The sequence below is a fragment of the Lissotriton vulgaris genome, chromosome 9, assembly GCF_964263255.1.
Source record: "Lissotriton vulgaris chromosome 9, aLisVul1.2, whole genome shotgun sequence".
In the NCBI taxonomy this organism is placed as follows: domain Eukaryota; kingdom Metazoa; phylum Chordata; class Amphibia; order Caudata; family Salamandridae; genus Lissotriton; species Lissotriton vulgaris.
Window position 1 is genome coordinate 373,160,455 of NC_141697.1, and position 22,397 is coordinate 373,182,851.

The window sequence follows — 22,397 nt, forward strand, 5'->3', positions numbered from 1 at the left end:
AAAACACAAAAGCAGGTAAGGCAAATATCAGTCTTTGTAATTCCTACCCCTCCCTATTGCTCCGCCTCTAGCGTTGGGTTGCGCAGAGGCGTTCAGTAGCAGCCCTATGAAGAAGAATGCCACAAACTTGTGGGTGAGGGCAGTTTTAACAAAGTGTTTGTGCTCCCTTCATAACTACACATCATATTTGTAACATTTTGCCACTGATATTCGCCTTACCACCTGCTCAACCATGCCAGATTCATATAAGAGATTTGCAGTGGTACCTAAAATCTTACTAGGCCCAGCACCAAGGGAAACATGTTGAATTCCAACCAGATGTAAGAGGAACCTGCAAAGGATCTGCAGTGATGGCTGCTCGACCGCAATTGAACCAATGGCAGACCCCTCTCCCTGTCCCACCCAGAGTTGACAATGGTGATGGACTCGTCACTACTAGGTTCGGGAGGTCATCTGGAAGAGGTAGAGATCAGAGGACACTGGTCTCCTTCTGAGATCTGTCTGCTTATCTCTTGATGTGCCTTTAGAAGTGGATCTGGAGCTCCGTTCCTTTTTCCCTTCACTTTGGAAGATAATTGTTCTTTAAAATTTACCAGTGTGCAAGAGATGTCACCCCTACGACTTTTTTGGTTTAAGCCCTGTAGGGGCTGTTGCAAACAGATGTAAGTGATATATCCCTTCCCTTCAAGGTGTTCTTTTGATGCTTTGATTACACAGCTTCAAGGCCAGCAAAAGTTGCGCCCAGGTAAATCCAAAAGCTGTCCGAGATCAGATGTGAAGCTCTATGTGGCAAAGCACTGGAAGGCTCATGCCTGTCCCTCGCAAAGTAGAGAGCGCTGTTAGCTCCCAAAGTTGTTCCAGATGCCGAATTTTCTCACGGAGAAAGTCTTTGGGTATGTCAAAGAAGAAACCAAAGTAATCCTAGGAGGACTTGCCCCTTCTGCCTCTCTTTGAAGAAGGCGCAGTGGCATCACTGTGCCTTTTGATCTTGCTTCTAAAATAGAGTCCAAAGGAAAGATAGCAACTTTGTAGCATCCATTTTTCAGATTTTTTTGTCTGAGCTGTCCAACTAGTAAACAGGCAAGCAATGTCAAAATAGACTTTAAGAAATACTAGACCTATTGGCTTTGCCAATCTTACTTTGACTCACTAATGTCTTGGTGGAACACAAGAGTTTACCATGTTATTGGTTTTTTAAAGTCGGCAGATGTCATTGAAACCTCATTTATGGGGCAACGGGAGCTTATGACAGTGTAGTTTTATAAGCAAGACATCTTTACAGACCAGTGAGAGCTTTTCAAATGAATGATCTAGACGTAACCTTTCCATACCAGAAGACATGGTCTTTGTTAATGAACAACAGTATTACTATTGTGTCCTTTGGCTTTCAACGCGATATTTAAATGTTAATGTGACCATCAAGTGACAGCAAAGAGAACCAGTTTAAGACCATCATAAAGATATGTTGTTTGATTCACATTCTGCTACTCTATGCTTTGGTTTTATTTTGTAGTATTTGTGAATATTAAAATCTAAGAGTACCAGAATAGATCACATTTCTTCTAGTGGTGCATGTAAATCTTCATTTCTGTTTCAGTTTCTTTTCGTAATATGTTTGTTTCTAACAGTCTAACGTAGAAGTTCTTTTTATCTAGGAACAGAAAATAATGCTTCAAATTTCTAAGATTGTACAATTTGAGAAAATATGGTGTAGAATATAGGTGGCGATATACGCACAACTGTAGCACCCCCACAAAGGTCATTGGAAAATATTGATTTTGGGATTACCTTTGAGGCAAAATATATTGTATTAAAGATAATGCATTTTAAGCTATAACTCTTATACTTTTGTATCTCAAGGAATTTGACAAAGAGGCAGAGGAATCTCATTCTCCAACAGCGCTCATACCAGTTTCTCAGGTATGGTAATCGCAAATCCAGAATTAAATGTAGTAATAAAAATCATTAATAAACCTTTGTAAATGAATTTGATGTATGCCCAAGGTTTTTATCCTACTGCTTTGTCATTACTGATTTTGTAGTTTCTGGCTTGTCTGATTTTCGTCAAAATGGTATTGTCATGAAAAGTCATGGTGGGGTTTTGAAAGATGTTCCTGTTTTGTCCTACATGAACTTTCGCAATTTTATTATATAAGCTGGGCGTCTGTCAGCACACATGCACTTAAAAAACCAAAGGATGAAGTGAAGTTAGTTAGCATTGGTTATAACACCTCAGCGTACTTTCAAAACATTCTAAGAAATTCACCTAAAAACAGTTAAGGTTCATTTACCCACAGAAATGTGCAAGTAACGGTTAGGAGTACAATCTATAATGCACACAACAGCCATGCAACCCACTGCACAGTGGTCGTGCCCTGGCTGCCAGTCAGTCCCTCCATCCAATGCTCTGCAAGCTTCAAACACCCACACCACCCTGACTTTGGTAGTGTGCAGCAGGGTTGGCTGCAAGTCTTTGCCTTCAACCAGTCACTGCAACCAACTCTCTCTGGGGGTCCAATCGCAGCCATGCACAGCTGGGTTGGTCTCAGTTTCTGGCCTGCCGCCAGGTCCTGAACCCTATTCTTTCGGTGGTGCCAGCCGCAATGTGCATTGTCTTTGGCTATGTGCTGTGGAGAACAGGCTGCAAAGCCTGGATGCAAAGCCTGGATGCAGCGAAGACATGCTCCCACGTGCTGTATGCAGCCATCCCCCACTTGAGCACAAGTAGTTCTCGAGTTACTTTTTTGCAGGAATCAATAAACCAGATGGCCAGTAGAGTCTGCCGGTCTCTGGTAGGATCCACAGCATCGACGACTTCAGACCGAGAACGACCTTCAGGATCGAGCCAGCAACAGACCACAACTACCTCATGCTGAGCAAAAAGCACTCTTCCACAACCAAAGCCTTGGTCCTGTAAATTGCTTAGCCGACAGCCTCTAAACCTTCATCTGATTCTATGTCTGTAGGCAAGCCCATTCGGGAAAAAATGGACATTCGCCAAAGGAAAAAATGTAATCCAGGAAGGTACGGGGCAGAAACGTGCTTCTTCGCCACCAAAAAGAAAGCTGTCTGCCAAGAGGCACTAGACCGTCTTGTTCCTCAAAAAAGGAAGATGAAAGATATATCCACCAGTCCTAGACATCCATTTCCTCCTCCTCCACCACCATCACCCCCACCCCCATTCCTCCTACATCTGCAGCACCTGACAACTTGATGCTTCGCCTCCAGGGTCACCAGGTACAGACGATGGGGGTTGCAAGAATCGTTAGCGGGTCTTGACCCCTGGGATGCATATGACGCTGAACCCATTACCCCCTGCGATGCGGATCTATATCCTGCTCATGCCTCCCCTCCAGAAGATACCACTTCTTTTCAGCAAGTTAATGCTAGGGAAGCAGCTTTCCTATAGCTGCGCAAAGAGTCCCTAAGACTGGACTTTTTGTTTGACCCCCTCATTAAGAAAATGAAAAATACCTTTCTTATGGAAACTCTGACCTAACCATAACTACAGTGACTTTAATTGGCCTAACTAGAACTACATTGGTTCTAATGCTGCTAGTATAATTCACAATCAGACACACACATATATATACACCCATGTTTGTAACTAAAACCACCTGTTTCAAGTTGAACTATGTAAAACGTAAGGCAATTATGGATATCAAATCTGGATTCTGTTTTTGCTTATACAGCACTAACGTGCCAGAGTGCTACTATTAATGTGCCTGCCAAAATGTTTTCATAAATGCCTTAAAGCACTGAGCCTTACATTGTATTACTTGATTGTGAACATGCATCCTAAGCTATCATTTATTGATTCATTAAGGGATTACGCTTAGTGACATGCTTTTGTAGGCGAGGGTCCTGAGCGATTCAGTCCTTTAGAACAGAGTTAGATCTGGCCTAAAGACCACTTTAGCTTTAGTGCCAGCCTCGTGTTTTTGTATGTATGTTTTACATACATATATAGGGGCTCCCAATCAACACTCTTTAATCATTAGTCTGTTGACATGTCACTCAAAGTATACTCCCTCCCACACCAGAAAAAGGTGTAGATCAACAGACTAGTCCACTTCAGCCATTAGATGCTTTCACATTGTCTGCATTTTGCCCTTGCATTTGTACATGTCCAACTAAAAAATAGTTCCCCAAAAGTTGAAATTGTTAAACACTTGCGCTTTCCAATGACTGAAAATCCCTTGTTAAATCAACTATTTTCATAACTCCGAAGACATTTATAGTAATTTACAATCTTCATTCCTCACTATAAACCAGCTTTGTTATATTTTTTTATCTTACTGAAAATTTGCATAAGTGATTAGAGTAGCTAGAGTGTATATGCTGATTTTTGGGTTGAAGCCACACCCCGCATCCTTGTGATTGACATTTTAACCACTTGTTTCTTGCCATTCCTCCCTAGAGGGAGTTTCAAAAGGCTGCAGTTATGCCACTTGCCCCAAGAGATAGTGTCAGTAAGCCTGCATTATTCACACTAGTGGAAGCTTCACAGGGCTGCACTAATACCGCTTGCCCCTAGAGGAAGAGTCACACACTCCCACATAGACATGTCAGACTTTCTGATGGATACATCTGCCGTGTGGATTCCTCACCTTGTAAATATCCCCCTTGCGTCAGCAACATGCGGAAATTCTTTTTGTAGCTTCGCGTGGACGTGGACGTCACAGAGACACGGCTCCGCTCGCGACTCCGCTGACGTCCGACGCCTACAATAGGCCCACGCCAGCGTGATGACATCCGTTCCCTTTTTTCCGCGTCGTCGGCGCTAACGGTTTTCAGGGATCGTGCTGTAGCTTTTCAGTAACTTTGTTGCTATTTACCTGTTATTCTGTATAACTTCTTATTCTTCGAGATGTCGTCGAAGAAGACTGGTGGCAAGACTATGTCCATCACCGATCCACATGACTGCTGTGTCTGGTGTTTAAGCTCCGACCATGACGTCGAGGACTGTGCATGCTGCAAGAAGATGACTTCGAAGGCGCTGAGAGAGAGAGAGGCGAAACTCCTTGTGGCTAAGCTTAAGAGTAAGAAGGAAAAGAAATCTTCGAAGTCTCGAACTCGTCGTTCGAGGTCGAGGTCTCGATCGAGGTCACGCTCGGAGTCGTCTTCAGCTCACGCTTCGAAGTCTTCGAGGAAGAAGCACAAGAAGAGGAGCCACGAGTCACGTCATCGCTCCGGAAAAGACTCTGGTTCGAGACCGAAGTCCCAGGTTAAGCTCCTGAGTAAAGAGGTGGTGGTTTCGGAGTCGGAGCATGTCTCTGTTGGTGAGGCTTCACAACCAGGTTCGCTCAAGTCACAGGAGCAGGTCCATTCTCCAGTTCCATCCAATCCTTCTGGTCAGAAGGATGAAGGTGAGGAGCAGGGGGCTGGTGAAGTTGAGGTTCCGGTGCCTGCGGGTTCGTCGACCCCGGTTCCAGGACTCGTTGAAGAGGTAGACGTCGTCTCGACTCCGCCTCCTCAGGAACGACCAAGAGATTCTTATCCTGAGTTTCCAGCTCCAGGTCAGGATCCATCTCAGTTTCTGAACGCCATGTTTGGTGTCTACTCTAGGGCAATGTTCCCGTCTGGTGCATCTGTTGGTCCCACGGGTCCTATGGCATTCAACTTGGGTGTTCCCCAAGCTTACGCCCCGGCGCCTTCATGCCTTTTATGCCGGCTATACCACCGCATTGGCATTTTCCGACACCTCTGGTGTCGTTGACGCCGAAGCGCTCGACGCCGACTCCGTCGACGCCAGTCACATCGACGCCGATGCCTACGACTCCGAGGCAAGATTCTGTCCGACCTCGAGCTGAGAAGCCACGTCCGACGTCGGGTTCGACGCTGGCTCCGGCGCCGTCGGAGTCGATTCCGAACCCGTTGGCTTCGGTTGCGAAGGAAAGGTCTCGGAGAAGGGCTCAGAGACTCCTGGAAGAAGATAGGTATCAGTATTCAGATACTGAGGAAGGAGAGTTACGGGATTCTGAGGATCCTTTTGAGGATTTGTGTAAGGCCAGTGGGCTTGAACTTTCACCTGAATGGGAGTTGGCTTCAGTTTCTAATGTGCCATCAAAGGATGTGGTGCCTTATCACACTGTTATTAAAAAAGCAGCGAGCCTTTTGAACATTACTCTTCCTACTGCTGACTATAAGCCTAACATCTTGACTGAGGTTCTTCATTCTCCCTCGTCAGTAGTTGAGCCTGTGTTACCTTTCAACGAGGCCTTGACTGAGCCCATCTATGAGGTTTGGAAGAAGCCTTTGTCTGCTCCTGCAGTTTCAAGAACAGTTGCAAGGAGGTACAGAGTGGCACCTGGGGACCCTGCGTTTTTATCTATTCATCCCTTGCCTGAGAGTTTGGTGGTGCAGGCTGCTTGCTCTAAGAAGTCTGCTGGAGCTTTCCTGCAGGTTCCTGGGGACAAGGAGTTCAGGAAGCAAGATCAGGGTGCCAGGAAGGTCTTCTCATCAGCCAGTATGGCTTTAAAGTCAACCAATGCAACGTGCCTGATGGGGAGGTATATCCATGCCTTGATGGATTCTGTCAAGCAGCTAGTTCCGAAAATTCCTGAAGATGACCGGAAGGATTTTCAGGAGGTGATTTCAGACACTCAAGCAGCTGCGAGACAGGTGATTCAGAGTGGCCTGGACACTGCTGATTCGGTGGCAAGGGTCATGGGTTCATCTGTGGCCACCAGGAGGGCCGCCTGGCTTAAGTCATCAGAGTTCTCTGCGGACGTCCAGTCTGCTTTGTTGGACTTGCCTTTTGATGGCTCAGGATTGTTTGGCAAGAAGGCTGATGCTGCCTTGGAACGTTTTAAGGACAGTAGGGCTACTGCAAAGTCCTTGGGTCTTCAGTCCAGAGGAACTACTGGTAAACGCTTCAGGGGGTTTGGAAGATCTTCCTTTCGCTCGTACAGACCTTCCCAGCAGCAGCCTCAGCAGCAACAAAATACGCTGTACAAGTCGTACAGGGGCAGACAAAGATATCCCGCCCTAGAGGTCGTCAATCCTCCTCCTCCTCCTCCTCCTCCTCCTCCTCTCCTTCCCAACCCCCAGCCAATGCAGCAAAGCAGCCCTAGATCCGCCATTCCGGATCATGTGGGCCCAGTGGGGGGTCGGCATACTCATTTCCTACAAGATTGGGAATTAATTACATCGGATCTTTGGGTTCTCAATCTTGTAGGGAATGGGTATGCACTTCCTTTCCGGGAATTCCCTCCCAATTACCCTCCTTGCCAGGGTTATTGTTCGGAGGACCACCTGCTTCGCCTGCAGGAAGAAGTCCTGGCTCTTTTCAAAAAAGGTGCGATAGAGGTGGTTCCAGAGCAGGAAAGGGGTCAGGGGTACTACTCCCGGTATTTCCTGATCCCCAAGAAAGATGGCAGGCTTCGGCCTATCCTGGATCTCAGGATTTTGAACCTTTACCTGAAACAGGAAAAGTTCAAGATGCTCACTCTTGCACAGGTTCTTCAAGCGCTGCTGGAAGAAGACTGGATGGTGTCAATCGACTTGCAGGATGCGTATTTTCATATTCCCATCCTGAAGTCGCACAGAAAGTATCTCCGTTTTACGGTGGGGTCACAACACTACCAGTTTGTGGTTCTTCCGTTTGGTCTTACTACTGCGCCTCGAGTCTTCACCAAGGTGATGGCGGTGGTGGCAGCTCATCTCAGGAGATCGGGGATACATGTGTTTCCTTATCTAGACGACTGGCTGATCAAAGCGGAGTCGCCGGAGAAGGTGCTCCATCATCTGCAGGAGACAACTCAGTTGTTGCACAGGTTGGGTTTTTCGATAAATGTACCCAAATCTCACCTGGTGCCCTCCCAGCGCAACCTGTTCATAGGTGCGGTACTGGACACTACTGTATGTCGCGCATTCCCTCCCCCTCAAAGGATTCGCGACATTCAGGAGATGATTCCTTTGTTTTTCCCTGGAGCGGTTGTTCCAGTCCTGAAGGTTCTTCGCCTGCTCGGTCTGATGGCTTCATGCATCCTGTTGGTCAACCATGCACGCTGGCACATGAGGGCGCTCCAGTGGTGCCTCCGCAGGCAGTGGTATCAGCACAACGGAGATCTCAGGGAGTCAGTGAAGATCTCCAGAGAAACTGCAGCGGATCTGTCTTGGTGGAGTGTGGAAGGCAATCTGTCTCAAGGAAAGCCTTTTCAGATTCCTCCTTCGGTTGCCACAGTAATATCGGACGCGTCCACCCTAGGGTGGGGTGCTCATCTAGGGGACCTGGAGGTCAAAGGTCTTTGGTCTCCAGAGGAAAGGTTGCTTCACATCAACCTTCTGGAATTGCGCGCAATACGTCTGGCGCTCAAGGCCTTCCTCCCTTCCCTTCGCGGTCAGTCGGTCCAAGTCCTGACGGACAACACGACCGCGATGTGGTACATCAACAAACAGGGAGGAGTAGGGTCGCAGTGTCTCTGCAGAGAGGCTCTGCGTCTCTGGTCCTGGGTTCAGGACCATCAGATTTGTCTGATGGCAAATCATCTGGCCGGGGTTCAGAACGTTCGTGCAGACAGTCTCAGTCGGCAGTTCTCTGCCGATCACGAGTTGAGGCTCCATCCAGAGGTAGTTCACGACATCTTTCGGATGTGGGGGACTCCTCGGGTGGATCTGTTCGCCACTCACGAGAATGCTCACTGCCTGTCATTCTGCAGTCTCCAGTTTCCGATGCAGGGAGCCTTGGGGGATGCGTTTCAGTTGAGTTGGGGCTCGCAACTCCTTTACGCGTTTCCTCCCATACCCTTGATTCCTCGGGTTCTGAGGAAAATTCGCCAAGACCGGGCCCAAGTCATATTGATTGCCCCGGATTGGCCAAGAAGGGTGTGGTACTCAGACCTTCTCCACCTCTCCTCTCACCCGCCGCTCCGTCTCCCTTTCAGGGCAGATCTCCTCTCTCAGATGGGGGGGCAGGTTCTACACCCCCACCTCCAGACCTTACACCTTCATGCCTGGAGATTGAACGGTAGGACAAGGGGAGCTTGGCCCTTAGGGGACAAGTGAGGAGGCTGGGCCTGAAATTAGGAAACAAACAAGTGTGCCTCTCACTATTCAATGAAAGCCAAAAATCAGGGCGTGTGAAGACGCTATTTGTCGTGTTCAACACGGTATTTTTATTTTTACCAATAACTTTTATAGTTTGTCAAATATTTGTCGCAACCAACATATGATTAGCAGAAAAGACCTGTATAACACAACAATTTTTACACAAAGTTTGAATCAATCATTGCAACACATTGTCAAACTTAAACGTAGACCTGAATGCGGTCAACAGATAGAAACATTGAACATATGTGACAAGGTACATAGTGCAACACATAACATTTATATCAGTGCAAAGTTTGGTTAAAGCAAAAGCATAGCAAATGAAGAAGAGGTTAGAAAAAATTAGAAAAAAGGAACACGAGTGAATTCGAAACTCTATATTATCATCAGCAATGGCTTAAGTTTGAATTGTCCTTTTCTAATTCGCCGACGCGTTTCGAATCCTGAAATTAACTGTCGGGATTCTCATCAGGGCATAGTATATCTATCTGTGAATTTAAACAAAGGGGGAAGAGGTTTCAGTGTCATGGTTTGACGTAAGGACAACTCTCCTTATGCTGTGACAATCAGCATTGACCTACCGCTTTTAAGAGGAAGCTGATTCCAGCCTGGGATTGCGAGTGCAGACTCTAGATTGGGTCCAAAATTGAGGCGCCTACAATTAAAATGGGCGTACATTTTAGCACGAGTTGTACATTTGATTGTTACACTTAAAAACAAATCTCCACTGAGCATACCGTTGTTGGGTTTGAAGTCGATCAAAACGGCTGCTTGATGCGGGATGAGGGCTCCGCAGCGTGTTCGCTGCCTGTGAGAGGGCAGTAGCGCTGTGTGCAAAAAAGGGTTTGTGTATTGGTACTGGATGAGTTACAAACTGGGACTTAAAACAATTCTAGACCGGCTAGCGGTGAGTGGTACCTTTAGCGTTTGCCGCTGCTTTGGTCCAAAATGGGATCCTATTTTCTGAAGGGCGCAGTCACCTTTTTAACGTTTAATTGGCGTGCTCCAACTCCGCTGGGGAAGAACGAAGTTGTTGTTAGTCAACAGCCAGAGTCAGTTCTAGCGAGCGCGCTGGAACGCGGCGCTTTGCCTGCAGGAGCATTGCTTACCTCGAAGTGGTTCAGTGGCGGCTCATAGCATACTGTTTGGTTTCCCAAGATGGATGCTGCTGCAGTTGCTATGGTAATGAATCATTGGGGTGCCGCTTTGCATTGTGGGATTTGTAGTTTGTGTGATTGTCAATTATTAATTAGGGAAAAATCCGTATTGCATTAAAAACGTACTGAGACGCGACCAAGTCGGTCATCCAGAACAACAAGACACCATTGAATTAGAGTCTAGCAACTTCAGATAAAGTATTAAGGCCCCTCTGCACGCTATTAAATTTCAATATCAGATAAGCTTCTGTTTTTAAGAGCGACCTATCGATATCCACATTACTTTGTGCCGGGCGTAGTGTATACAACACTGTCCATTTAAGGTGATTGACATCATGGCTTGCATTTATAAAGTGCTCCACCATGGGGGCGGTCATGATTTTGTTCTTGATCCTGGATCGATGTTGGCAAATGCGTGTGTTCACTTGTTGTGTGGTTTTACCGATATAAATCAGATCACAGGGGCACTGGACCAGGTAAACGACATTCTTGGTCTTACAATTTGAAAAGTCCGAATGCTTCCATCTGGTAGTTCCATGTTGGAGATTGAACGGGGCAACCTGATTTCTTTTTCTCTCCCTCACGATGTGGTGGATGTCATTTTGTCTGCCAGGCGTGACTCCACTAAGTCCATCTATTCTTATAGGTGGTCTAAGTTTGTTGTTTGGTGCAGGGAGAAGTCTATAGACCCCTTGAGGGCCCATTTATCTGATGTTCTCCAGTTTGCCCTTTCCCTAGCACAGCAGGGTCTGGCTGTTGCCACGGTGAAGGGTTATTTGTCAGCGCTGTCGGCGTTTATCTGTTTGCCTGACCAGCCTTCTCTGTTTAAATCTCCTATAGTTTTGAGGTTTTTGAAGGGCCTCACTAATAGGTTCCCTCCTATCCCTTTTATTGTGCCTCAGTGGGATTTGAATCTAGTTCTGACATTTTTAATGGGTGCTCCTTTTGAGCCTCTTCACAAATGTCCCATGAGGCTCCTGACTTTCAAAACTGTTTTCCTCGTTGCAATAACCTCGGCAAGGAGGGTTAGTGAGCTTCAAGCTCTTAGTTCCAAGCCCCCATTCCTGTCCATTCATGCTGATTGAATGGTTCTTAGGACCAGGGCTGCTTTTCTGCCAAAGGTGGTGACTTCTTTCCACCATGGTCAATCCGTTACCCTTCCTACCTTTTATCCTCCCCCACACCCTTCCAAGGAGGAGGAGAGATTACACCGTCTTGACCCCAAGAGGGCGGTGTCTTTTTATTTGGACAGAACTAGAGACTGTCGCATGGATGACCAGCTCTTTATTGGCTTTGCTGGCTGCAAGAAGGGAAGAGCGGTCCATAAGAGGACTTTGTCGAGATGGATCGTCCTCTGCATTAAGATCTGCTACTCTTTGGCCGGTAAGGAACCTCCAGAGGGCATAAGGGCTCATTCAACTAGAGCTAAGTCTTCGACCTCTGCATTGGCTAGAGGCGTGCCTGTGGAGGATATTTGTAGGGCCGCAACTTGGTCTTCCCTCCACACTTTCGCGAAGCACTATTGCTTGGATACCGAAGTGAGGAGGGACGGTCATTTTGCGCGCTCTGTCCTTCAGGATTTCCTGGTCTAGAAGAGTGGACACCCTCCTCCGGGAGTGGGGACTGCTGTGGGACTCTATTCACAAGGTGAGGAATCCACACGGCAGATGTATCTATCAGAAGAACAAGTTACTTACCTTCGGTAACGCTTTTTCTGGTAGATACAATATCTGCCTGTGGATTCCTCACTGACCCACCCGCCTCCCCGTTGTCCACTCTTCTTTGCCAGAGTATCTCTAATGGATTGTTTTATTGTAATATGTTTATTTGCATTTGCTTCACACTGTGTGTGTTACTTTTATTTCTATACTGTGTATATTGTGTACATTACTACTGTCATCGGTCCGTCCGTGTGCCTCGAAGGCTCGGAAAAAAGGGCGGAACTGATGTCATCACGCCGGCGTGGGCCTATTGTAGGCGTCGGTGACGTCAGCGGAGTCGCGCGCGGAGCCGTGTCTCTGTGACGTCCGCGTCCACGTCGGCGCGAAGCTACAAAAAGAATTTCCGAATGTTGCTGACGCAAGGGGGATTTTCACAAGGTGAGGAATCCACAGGCAGATATTGTATCTACCAGAAAAAGCGTTACCGAAGGTAAGTAACTTGTTCTTCTTGTCACCAAAACCTAAAAAAAACGATGGGTTGTCCTACAATCTGCTGACCTTGGAATCTGTCCCTTCCACCTCTCCTCTTACCACTTTCGCCCTGGGGGACAACTGGACAACCTAGCGGACGGCGCTTCCCAGTAACACCAGAACCGGTGCTTGTCGATAGAACTTTGACGATGCTCCCTGGGCGGATACCATAACTGTTTGTACTTACTCGGAGCCCGTGCAATCTTGGCCGATGCCCTGTGGAGCAAGCCTATGCAGCTATAGAGGAGTTTTTGGCTCTGGTTCACCCCCTCGGCCGACACCTACCCAGCCGGACATCTGACATTGTTTTCCTCGTCGCCCCATTGTGTTTCCTTCCCTCCCCCGCATCTCGTGTTTTTATTTTCTCCTATGTCCTAACTTGAAATCTTGTAACTATGTAACCTGTAATGCTCTGATCCTCATGTAAAGCGCTCTGATACCTCCGGGTCTAGCCAGCGCTATATAAAACTTTGCAAATAAATAAAAATAAAATAAATACATATTTTGTAATTATCAGTGAATAAAAGTTGCTATAAATAGTACAAAATTGTAACACAAAAAATACATTGAGAAATGCATTGAAATCTGTATTTTTGAGACTCATTATTACGAACCAGCTTAGACAAATAATCGTATGGAAAATAAGTACAACTGGTTATAATGAAAATGTGTGTGCAACTTTATATCCTAAAGCCATACCCCCTCATCTTGGGGCAGGTCATTTGATGCAGTTGCTTCTGGCTTGAGCTGGACCTCTTGCAGAACTGTACCTTCATGCAGAGGCACAGTCCGCTTCGCCTCACCTTATCTAGATTCTTGTCAATCTTGCTGCTGCCTAGATTACGCTTTACAGGCTTTAACTTTTAAATTGTTTATGCATTTTTAATGACCTTATCCTGCATTTTTGCGCGGGTGCTGTTTTAACCATTATTTAACTTTCTTACCTGCTACTCTTCCTGCCTCCAGCTCCGGTCCGCCACGGTGTTCGTGCTGATTGTGCGGCGAGGTGAAGGCACGCTCTTCCATTTTCATACGGGCAGGTAGTGCTTCAGTTGTTTTTTCTTTAGCCTACGTAACCCATGCTCGGGCAAACGCGCAGCGGACAGTGGCTGAGTCTGCTCTCGCCTCGCCTTATCTACATTCTTGCCAATCTTGCTACTGCCAAGATTATGCTCTACAGGCTTAAGCATGTTTAATGATCTTATCCTGCCTATCTGCGTGCGTGCTGTTTTAACCATTATTTAATTTTCTTACCGGTTACTCTTCCTGCCTCCAGCTCTGGTCTGCCGCGGCGTGAGTGCCGATTGTGCGGAGAGCTGAAGGCACGCTCCTCCAATTCTGGGCTGTCATTTCCGGACGGGCATACAACCTGGGCCAGGGGCCAGAAACCCTGATCTTTCCTTCACAGGCCCCTTAGCTTACTCTTCACTGGCCCTCGACAACTTAAGGCTCATTGCTAAAGCACAGTGTCAGATATCTTCCCCCGAGGACTACCCAGTGCTGTGTGTTTGTGGTCACCTTCAATGGCAGCTTGATCATCCGCAGGTGCCTCCAGCCTGCCTTGATCAGGTAGCGGCTCCCCAGCTCCTAGCGAAAAACATAATTCACTCCCCCCCTCCCCCCCCCCTTCAAACACCTTAAGTGTTTTAACATTAATTGTCACTCCCTTCCAAAAAATCAGTTACACTTATTTAACTTTATTTGTGATAGGGACCCTGACATTATTTTATAACTGAAACATGGCTTCATGGGGGCTCCTCACCAGACATAATTTCTGCCCTACCTGCCAACTTTACCCTTATGGGGATTAACAGACCTCACAGAGTAGGCGGCGGCCTTGCCATTATCCATAAAAAGGACTACAGATGCAGTATTAAAGATCTTCAAATCTCTAACTGTGAGGATCTTCATTTTTAGGTCTCGTCTATAGTTGCAGCGCATGCGCTGTGTAAAAAGGTGGGAAGCAACCAATAAACAAAGATCCTTAAGTATTGCCCGGCGGTGTCGCCTCTTTAACCCACAAAATATTAATCAATGAAGAGGCAGGCGCTGGAGACTGGAAGGCAGGAAACAAGGGTTTATTCTCTCCGGAGGAGAACACATCAGTTCTGACAGCAAGTATCGTCACGAGGTGCTCTAGCCGCATCTCTGAGGCTTGGCCTCTTATACACAAGTTTATGATCTTTATTGCATGTAACACATTCTTGCAATGCTTTGAAGTATGAAAGGACATCCTCGGAATCTCCCCTTCAGGCCCGTTCCCACAGACATTTACAGTTGAAGTCCCCACCCCGGTCACAACAGGTGATGATTATCGCGCAGCTGGACATTCCGCCGATTCACGGAATGTGTGGGGTTGATCGGATCTCATAGGGTGGGGGCTTTGATCAATTCGAGGGTCCTTTAATGGGGGAAGCTTCCTACCGTACGGAGGGGGGGGGGGGCAATAAACAGTATCCGCAGGGCCAGGTGGCGGCCTGGGAACGAGGAAGACAAACGGGCACACAGGAAAAGGGGGTTTGTATCAAAGGACCTGGGACCATGAAAGGAATGAAGGGAGGTGTCGCGCTGGGAACAGGATGGGATTCCGAGGCAGAGCTGCGCTGAAGAGGGGTTTATGACCCAAGGCATGTGAGAGCGGGGGGTTGTCAGTGTGCGGGGGATGCCTGCGAGGTTAGGAGAGAGAGAGAGAGAGACGCGCTGGCTATCAGCGAGGGGCAGGGAGGCCATGGTGCTCAAAATGGCTGCCGCTTACGTGCACGAATGGGCTCAAAAAGAGCAAGATGGCGCCGATAATGTTGACGTTTGCAGCCTAACTTTTAACAGTCCTCCCTTTTCAACATATCTAGCCAACTTGCCTACTCAATGTCAATCTTCATCAAATTCCTAACCTCGGCATCATATAATGCTCCCATGCGTTCGTTTCCAAAGTCCACAGTCTTAGGGCAAATACAATTTGTACATAATGAACACAGAGGTGGCAGACATTGAATTCCTAAGCATAGACCGCATATTACAACTTCAGGAATCAGGATAATTGTGAACAGTCTCCAGCCCCAGTCCTTAAAGGTGTTCCAGAACCAACCACCAAGCGACCATTCTTCCTGTTCCTGGTGGACTTCTGAAGAGAGTCTGTGAAGATGTTCGATGGCTTTGTACACTGAGGATGAGTTGTCCGGTATGTATGTACAGCAGCTGGACCCAATAATGCGGCATGCTCCACCACTTTCCGCAAGAACCACATCTAGGACAAGGCGGTTCTGGAGGGCCACCAAGCGGACCGCTTGAAGCTCGGCGGTGTTGTTAGCAAGGATACCAGCTGTGATGTTCATTGTTGTCTCAACTGCCTGAGTCAGATGTCGGATGGCACGGCTGTTTGCCATCGGGCCCCAGAGGGGAACAAGTCCCTTCATAGCATCGAGGAACTGCGCTCCTGTTGAGTCGGCTTGTTCAATGTCCTTGGCTCGTTTTTGTCTATGGTGATTCGCTGGAGCCACATAAGTCGGAGGAAGGATGAAGGAGATGAAACAAGTGCCCCCCCAGCCTTTGGGGAGCCAGGTGTAAGTCTTTGTGCCGCAGACGAAATACATGTTTGGGGACGACACAAAGGAAGGTGGATCAGTGGAGTCCAAAGTTCTGGTAAAACGGCAAGCACTGCGGCCTACCAGCTGTGTCCCAAGCCCTTCTATGCACATGTGGCCTGTGACGTTGATGACTGACAGGGCCACAGTCAGAGTGGCAGCCGTTCGTTTCCGCAGGTAGGAGAAGGTGGGTCTGGTTGGATTGTTGAACACCTGCATTTCAATTCGTTCTTTAGCAGGGATGTCCATGTGGATTGAGTCGTTGGAGGTCTGCGGGCAGAAGTGTGTCTTTGTTTTGTTTCGCCAGACCCCGTGGAAGAAATGCGTTACGGTTTTGCTGGAGGTGGCATTGTCCTTATAGCTTTCTTGCAGGAGGATCAGCCAAGCAAGGCAGGAGCCATGAACTGAGAAGGGTGAAGGGATGAATGGTATAGAGTGTCCAGTGGCGTGGGGTAGCAACCCACAGATCCAACAGTTGGTGGCATTGGTGGCGAGATTGTGCTGGTGAAGTAGCTGTACGAAAGAGTTATTCCAAAACTCCTTTCGCCTCTCTCTGAGTTGAGGAGAGAGCGAAATCAGATAATTTTCCTTCATGGTGGTAGGCTGAGCAGTGGTCAGGAATGTTTCGTGAGCAGGTGCATTTTCTTCCATAATCCAGAGTGTGGTCATGAGGAGAAAGCAGAAAAGGATTGTGATGAAGAGTGCAATTGTCTTTGAGCTGTGGAGTCTGTCTGTTCTTGGGTTTCTGTAGTGGGTATTTCCTGTTGCTTCCATCATCTTCTTATTTGGCGCTTCCATCATCTTCTTATCTGGCGCTTCCATCATCTTCAAGGTGCTCGGTAGCGGGCAGAACCACAGACTTCGTTTAGCTTCTCTCCGGGTGACCCTTGGTGGTGTTTAGGTCACCGTTCTGAGATTTAACTTAGTCCGTGGTCTACTTAGCCGAAGCTCCCTCCTTTCGACGCAGGAAATACCCTTCTCTGGATGGCACAGTGGGATCAGAGAATTTTGGAAGTTGGTTTCGGTGCAGACCAGACACTCATGGGTCGACCGAAAACAACCTCATAAGGTGTCAAGTGATGTTTGGTGGGGGTGGAACGCATCAATAGCAATGCCAGTGGGAGGGCGTCTGGCCATTTCAGACCTGTGGTAGCCACTATCTTGGCCAGTTTAAGCTTTAGTGTGGCATTGTGTCGCTCAACAAGTCCAGCAGACTGGGGGTGGAAGACTGCGTGGAACTTCTGCTTGATGCCCAGCCCCTTTAAGATGAGCTGGATGACTTCGGCTATGAAGTGGGGGCCATTGTCGCTCCATAAAATACGACAAAGGCCGTAACGGGGGAAAAACTCCTTTAACAGTACTTTTGCAGTGGCCATAGCAGTGTTGTCACGGGTTGGGTATGCTTCCACCCATTTGCTAAATGCGCATACCACAACAAGTACATATTTCAGGCCTTGGCATCTGTCTAGCTGGATGTAGTCCATCTGCAGGACTTCGAACGGGTGATTTGGGACCCCAAACCCTCCCCGGGGTACTACAGTTCCTTTCCCGGGGTTGTGTTGCAGGCATATCAAGCATTGTTGGACCAGACGTTTGGCGGAGTCTGTGATTTTATCATTGTGCCAAACTCTGGAGACAAGTTCAATCATGGGGGCTGATCCTATGTGGGCAGGGGAGTGTGCCATAGTCAGTATGGGAATCAGGTACGAGTCAGGTAGCAACCATTTGTTTGTGTCTTTTGTCCGCCAGCAGCTTTCGTCATCTTTTAATCCCACCCGTGTCCATTCAGTCAGTTCGTGTTGTGTGCTAGCCATTTGAATGTCTCTAATAGTGTCCCTAGCGTCAGTCCATTTTTCTGCTTGTGACCTGGTCACGTACATATGTGTTGTCGTCCTATTTTCAGCTGTCGTTCGGGCAGTGATGTCGGCTAGTGCATTTCCCTGTCCAATAATGTCTGTCACCTTTTTGTGTGCCTGGCATTTGACGACTGCAAGCTTTTTGGGGAGAAGGACAGCTTCGATCAAGGCGGAGACTAGATCCCCGTGCAAAATGGGGGTGCCGTGTGAGGTCAAGAATCCCCTTTCCCTCCAAAGGAGCCCAAAATGGTGAACCACCCCGAAGGCGTACTGGCTGTCGGTGTAAATGTTCGCTGTGGTTCCTGCTGCTAGAATGCAGGCTCGTGTCAGGGCAATCAGTTCCGCTGCCTGGGCAGATCGCTGCGTGATGCGGGCTGTCTCGACTACAGTTCGAGCCGTGGTGACTGCATAGGCAGCTGAAGTGGTGCCATCGGGGAGTTTGATGCAAGAACCGTCCACCCACAGCTCTCCGTCAGGGTCAGGAAAAGCCGTGTCTCTGAGGTCAACCCTACTTCTAGTCTGTTCGTCCGTAAGAGTCACGCAGTCATGTACAGGGTGCACATTGGGATCGTTCTCTGGTAAGGGTAACAGAGTTGCCGGGTTCAGTGTGGTGCATCTTTTCAGGGTGATATGGGGTGCAAGCAAAGTCAGTTCGTATCCAGTCAGTCGTGCACTCGTCAGGTGTTGCGTCTTGGTTTGGTTCAGGAGGGTGTCAACTGCATGGGGTACCAGTACCGTGAGGGAATTAGAGAGCACGATCCCCTCACTCTGTCGGATAGAGATTGCAGCAGCAGCTACAGCTCGAAGGCAGGCAGGCAAGGCTCTAGCTACAGGGTCAAGAGTGGCAGAGAAGTAAGCGCACGGTCGTTGCTTTGGCCCAATGGACTGGGTAAGGACAGATAAAGCGCACCCCTCCCTTTCATGAGTGTAAAGGGAGAAGGGCTTTGTGTAATCGGGGGTACCTAGGACAGAGGCCGAACAAAGGGCATCTCGTAGTTCCGTGAAGGAGGTTTGACACTCAGGGTTCCAAGGGAGTGGGAAGGGGACGTCTTTAGCTAGCAGAGAAAGCAGCGGTTTCACAGTGAGGCTAAAGTTTGGTAACCACTGTCGGCAGAAGGAGGTGAGGCCTAGTAGGGAGCGAACCTGTTTCTGAGTCTTAGGGACAGGAGTTTTCGAGAATGGTTTGGATCCGGTCGGGAGTGAGTTTCCTTCCGTCTTTGGACAAAAGGTGGCCTAAGTAAGTGACCTGGGGTTGGCAGAATTGCAACTTCTTCTTGGAGACCTTGTGGCCATTTTCCGCAAGGAAGTGCAGGAGTTGAATGGTGGCTGTAACTGCTAATGGAGTGGTGTCGGCTGCCAAAAGGATGTCATCGACATATTGCACTAACACCACTCCATCGGGTAACTGGACTTGATCCAGTTGTCTCTTGAGGGCCTGGCTGTAGATGCTTTGGCTTTCTGTGTAGCCCTGGGGTGCTCGGCAGAACCTATATGAGCGGGCTTTTAGGGTGAAGCCGAAGAGATATCGGCTGTCTGGGTGGATGGGGATGGAAAAGGATGCGTTTTTGAGGTCAATGACAGTGAAGGTGGTGGCAGTAGAAGGAATCAAAGTCAGGATGGTGGTGATGTCTGAGACCACGGGGTACTGGGGTACCACCACTTTGTTGATCTCTTGAAGGTCAATGATAAAGCGGTATGCTTTCTCATCTCCCTCTCCCTGTTTCTTGATGATGGGCAAGATAGGGCTGTTGCAAACGTTGCTAACCACTTCCTCTACCACTCCTGCGTCTATCAGTGACTGAATAATCTTTACCAATGCCTTCTCGCCCTCGGGCGATATCCGATATTGTGGAAGTGTTTCAATAAGTCAAGTCCCATAATGGCGTCAGGGCTATTGAAGGAAAGCAAAAATGTGGTGTCAGTGGTGGTGTTTTCTAAGTCGAAGAGGATCGGGGCGGACAAAGGGTTAGTGGAGGGCGTTCCATCGAAACCTGTCGATGTTATAAGTGAGCCAGACAAGGGTGCCCTTGGAATCAGTCGTTTAGATAACGCACTACGTGTTGCGCCAGTGTCTACCAGAAATGGAGACTTTGTACCCAAGACCTTAGCAGTGACGTAAGGGCCTTGCTGGTCAACATAGAGCTCGACTGGATCCCTCCCTTGCCCTTGGCAGTCCTATGCAAAGTCGTGGGCGTCATCGTAGTCAGATTGCTGGCATTGGTTCTGTCTGGGTCGATCAAATGTATTTGGTCTGCCTGATCTGTCGTTAGTCGTGTCATTTGGGGGCCCTCGCTGCTGTCCCTTATTTCTCGGTCCACTTGCTATGTCCTTGGGGTCTTTGTTTCTGATTATTTCCAAAAGAACCGGGCACTGGGATTTCCAATGGCCAGTTCCTTTACAGAAAGCACACTGGTCCTCTCTAATGTCTGTACGTCCAATGTGGGGAGTCAAAGTGCGGTCCTTGGGAGGTGCAGTCTTAGGGACGTTCGTCTGATAGTTTCCCCGGTATTGGTCTCGTCCTATAGTCACCCCTTGCAGTTGTGCAATCATCACCCTCTCTTTCAAGTCCTTCTTCTTTTTCTCTGTTGCTCTATCGTTTTCATTTTTCTGATGTTCATAATATTGGGCCATCTGGAGGATAGCCGTAGGTTTGGAGGCTTCCCAACTACTCTCGCTGGCCTGCAGTTTCTGGGAGACCTCTGGTGACAGACCCTTAACATAATTCTGGACAAACAGATGGTGTCCGGTTGCAGTGGTCATGTCCTGGCTGCTGTAATCGGAGAACACCGTTTCAAACCGGGAGAAGTAGTCCGATACTTCCTCCTGGGGTTTCTGGCGACAGGCCGTTACTATCGACCAGTCCACTTTCTTTTCTGGAATCATGGTTTTTAATTTCTGTACGATTTTATCTGGGAGGTCTAAAATGGATTTCAAAGGCTTTTGTCCAGGTTCTCGTTGTTTATCAATGCCATCGAGTTGTGACCAGGTATGTCCAAACAGCTCAAGATGGTCGACTTTCCGGATTTGCTTCCACACATCAGCTGGTAGACATAACCCGAAAAACAAGTCGATGTCAGCCAGGGTCATAATCGTTGAACCTAGGGCTGTACCCAATTCAGTATAGAAGGCAGTGGGGTTTTTACGTAGGTCAGGCAGAGATTTCCGGAATGTCAGAATCTCTTGCCGGTCCCATGGCTGGTAGACCCAGTTGTACACTACCCTTCCTTTTGCATCTTTGTGGTTTGCATCATCGTTAGTCCCTTCACCTCGTGGAGCAACCCAGTAAGGGGCAGCCTCTCGTATCGGCATCATGGCGTTAGATTGCTCAGTTTGTGGTTCGGTCGCTACGGATGTCGTGGGTTTAGTTCCCGATTCTTGTTCAGTGAGGTGGCGGAAAACCTCAAGCGTACGCATAAGGAGGTCCGTCACATCACACTCGCCCTCATCCCCGATATCGACCTTCCGGTACAGAGTCGTTAGGCTCTCGGGACCTTTGTCTTGATATCGGTCCTCGTATGCGTTCAAGACATGGTAACACAGTCGTACGGTAAAATGTCGTCTGTGACTCCCTATATACGAGTTAAACATATCCGTGATGTACTCTTCATCTTCCTTCCTTTCTACCAGTGTCCTTGCTATCTTGTCAATCCCTGCTCGCTCATCTTTGCTTAGTCTGCTTGTTCTTGCAGAACCAACCCTTCGGGTCTCAGGGTCGCCTAACGTTGTCGTTTGCGTAGTATCTAATACAAGGAGTTCGGCCGGCACAGAGGCCATGGGGGCCGAAGCTGTGGCGCTACTCTCGTTTGTACCTGGGGGTGGTGGGTGCTGTGCTAAGGGTTGGGAAGGGGCATATGGAGGGGGCATGTAGATGATCGGAGGACCTAACAGCAGATCATCGTTGGCTCGTTGTTTCGAGGGTAATTCAGGGTAGAGCGTGGAGGACGTTCTAACCGGACACTGGCTTGATGTTTCCATTTCTAGTTTCTGTTTGGCTTCCTTTATTTCTTCTTCTAGTTTCTGAGCAGCTAGGTGGGCTGCTTTTCGCAGCTCTTATCCCAACCTACTCTCAGTTCTCTTTTTACGTTGTTCAGTTTCTTTGCGCCACATGCCGAAACTATCAAACATAGTGGGCGTTGTCTTGTTTTTACCAAGGGCTGTTTCTAGCGCGTTTATTTTATCATCATCGAAGGATCCTATCAGTGGCCACTGACTTTCTCGATCCTTTTTCGTATATTTATGCCACAGCTTGCTATAGGCTATAGCGATCAATCCATGCTTCATGAACATGTCCTTATTAGGGGTGCCTTCCAGTGGAGCCGGATGGTTCATCTCTAATAAGCGGTCCGGGCTAAACAGGCTACCAATCAGTGGGGAGAAGACAGGCATGACGGATCACAATGGGGACAAAAGTCAGCACTACCTATCTTATCACTGCGTGCAAAGACTAGACAGAATATTTCTATTCTACGTTGTTTGCAGGCAGTGAATACCTCATGAACCAATATCGAACAGTCAATGTTCGGTCAATCAAACAATCAGTGGGGAGAATAAGTAGGCCCG

At 48.1% G+C, this 22,397-nt stretch overlaps 1 protein-coding gene across 1 annotated transcript in view; it reads left to right on the forward strand.

Annotated features, from left to right (window-relative positions):
• Positions 1-22,397, forward strand: part of PAPOLA (poly(A) polymerase alpha) — an 829,479-nt gene that overhangs the window by 677,486 nt on the left and 129,596 nt on the right. The window contains exon 21 of the mRNA XM_086937747.1: positions 1,861-1,920. Within this exon, the coding sequence (XP_086793873.1) occupies positions 1,861-1,920 (60 nt within the window). The remainder of the gene's footprint in view (positions 1-1,860; positions 1,921-22,397) is intronic.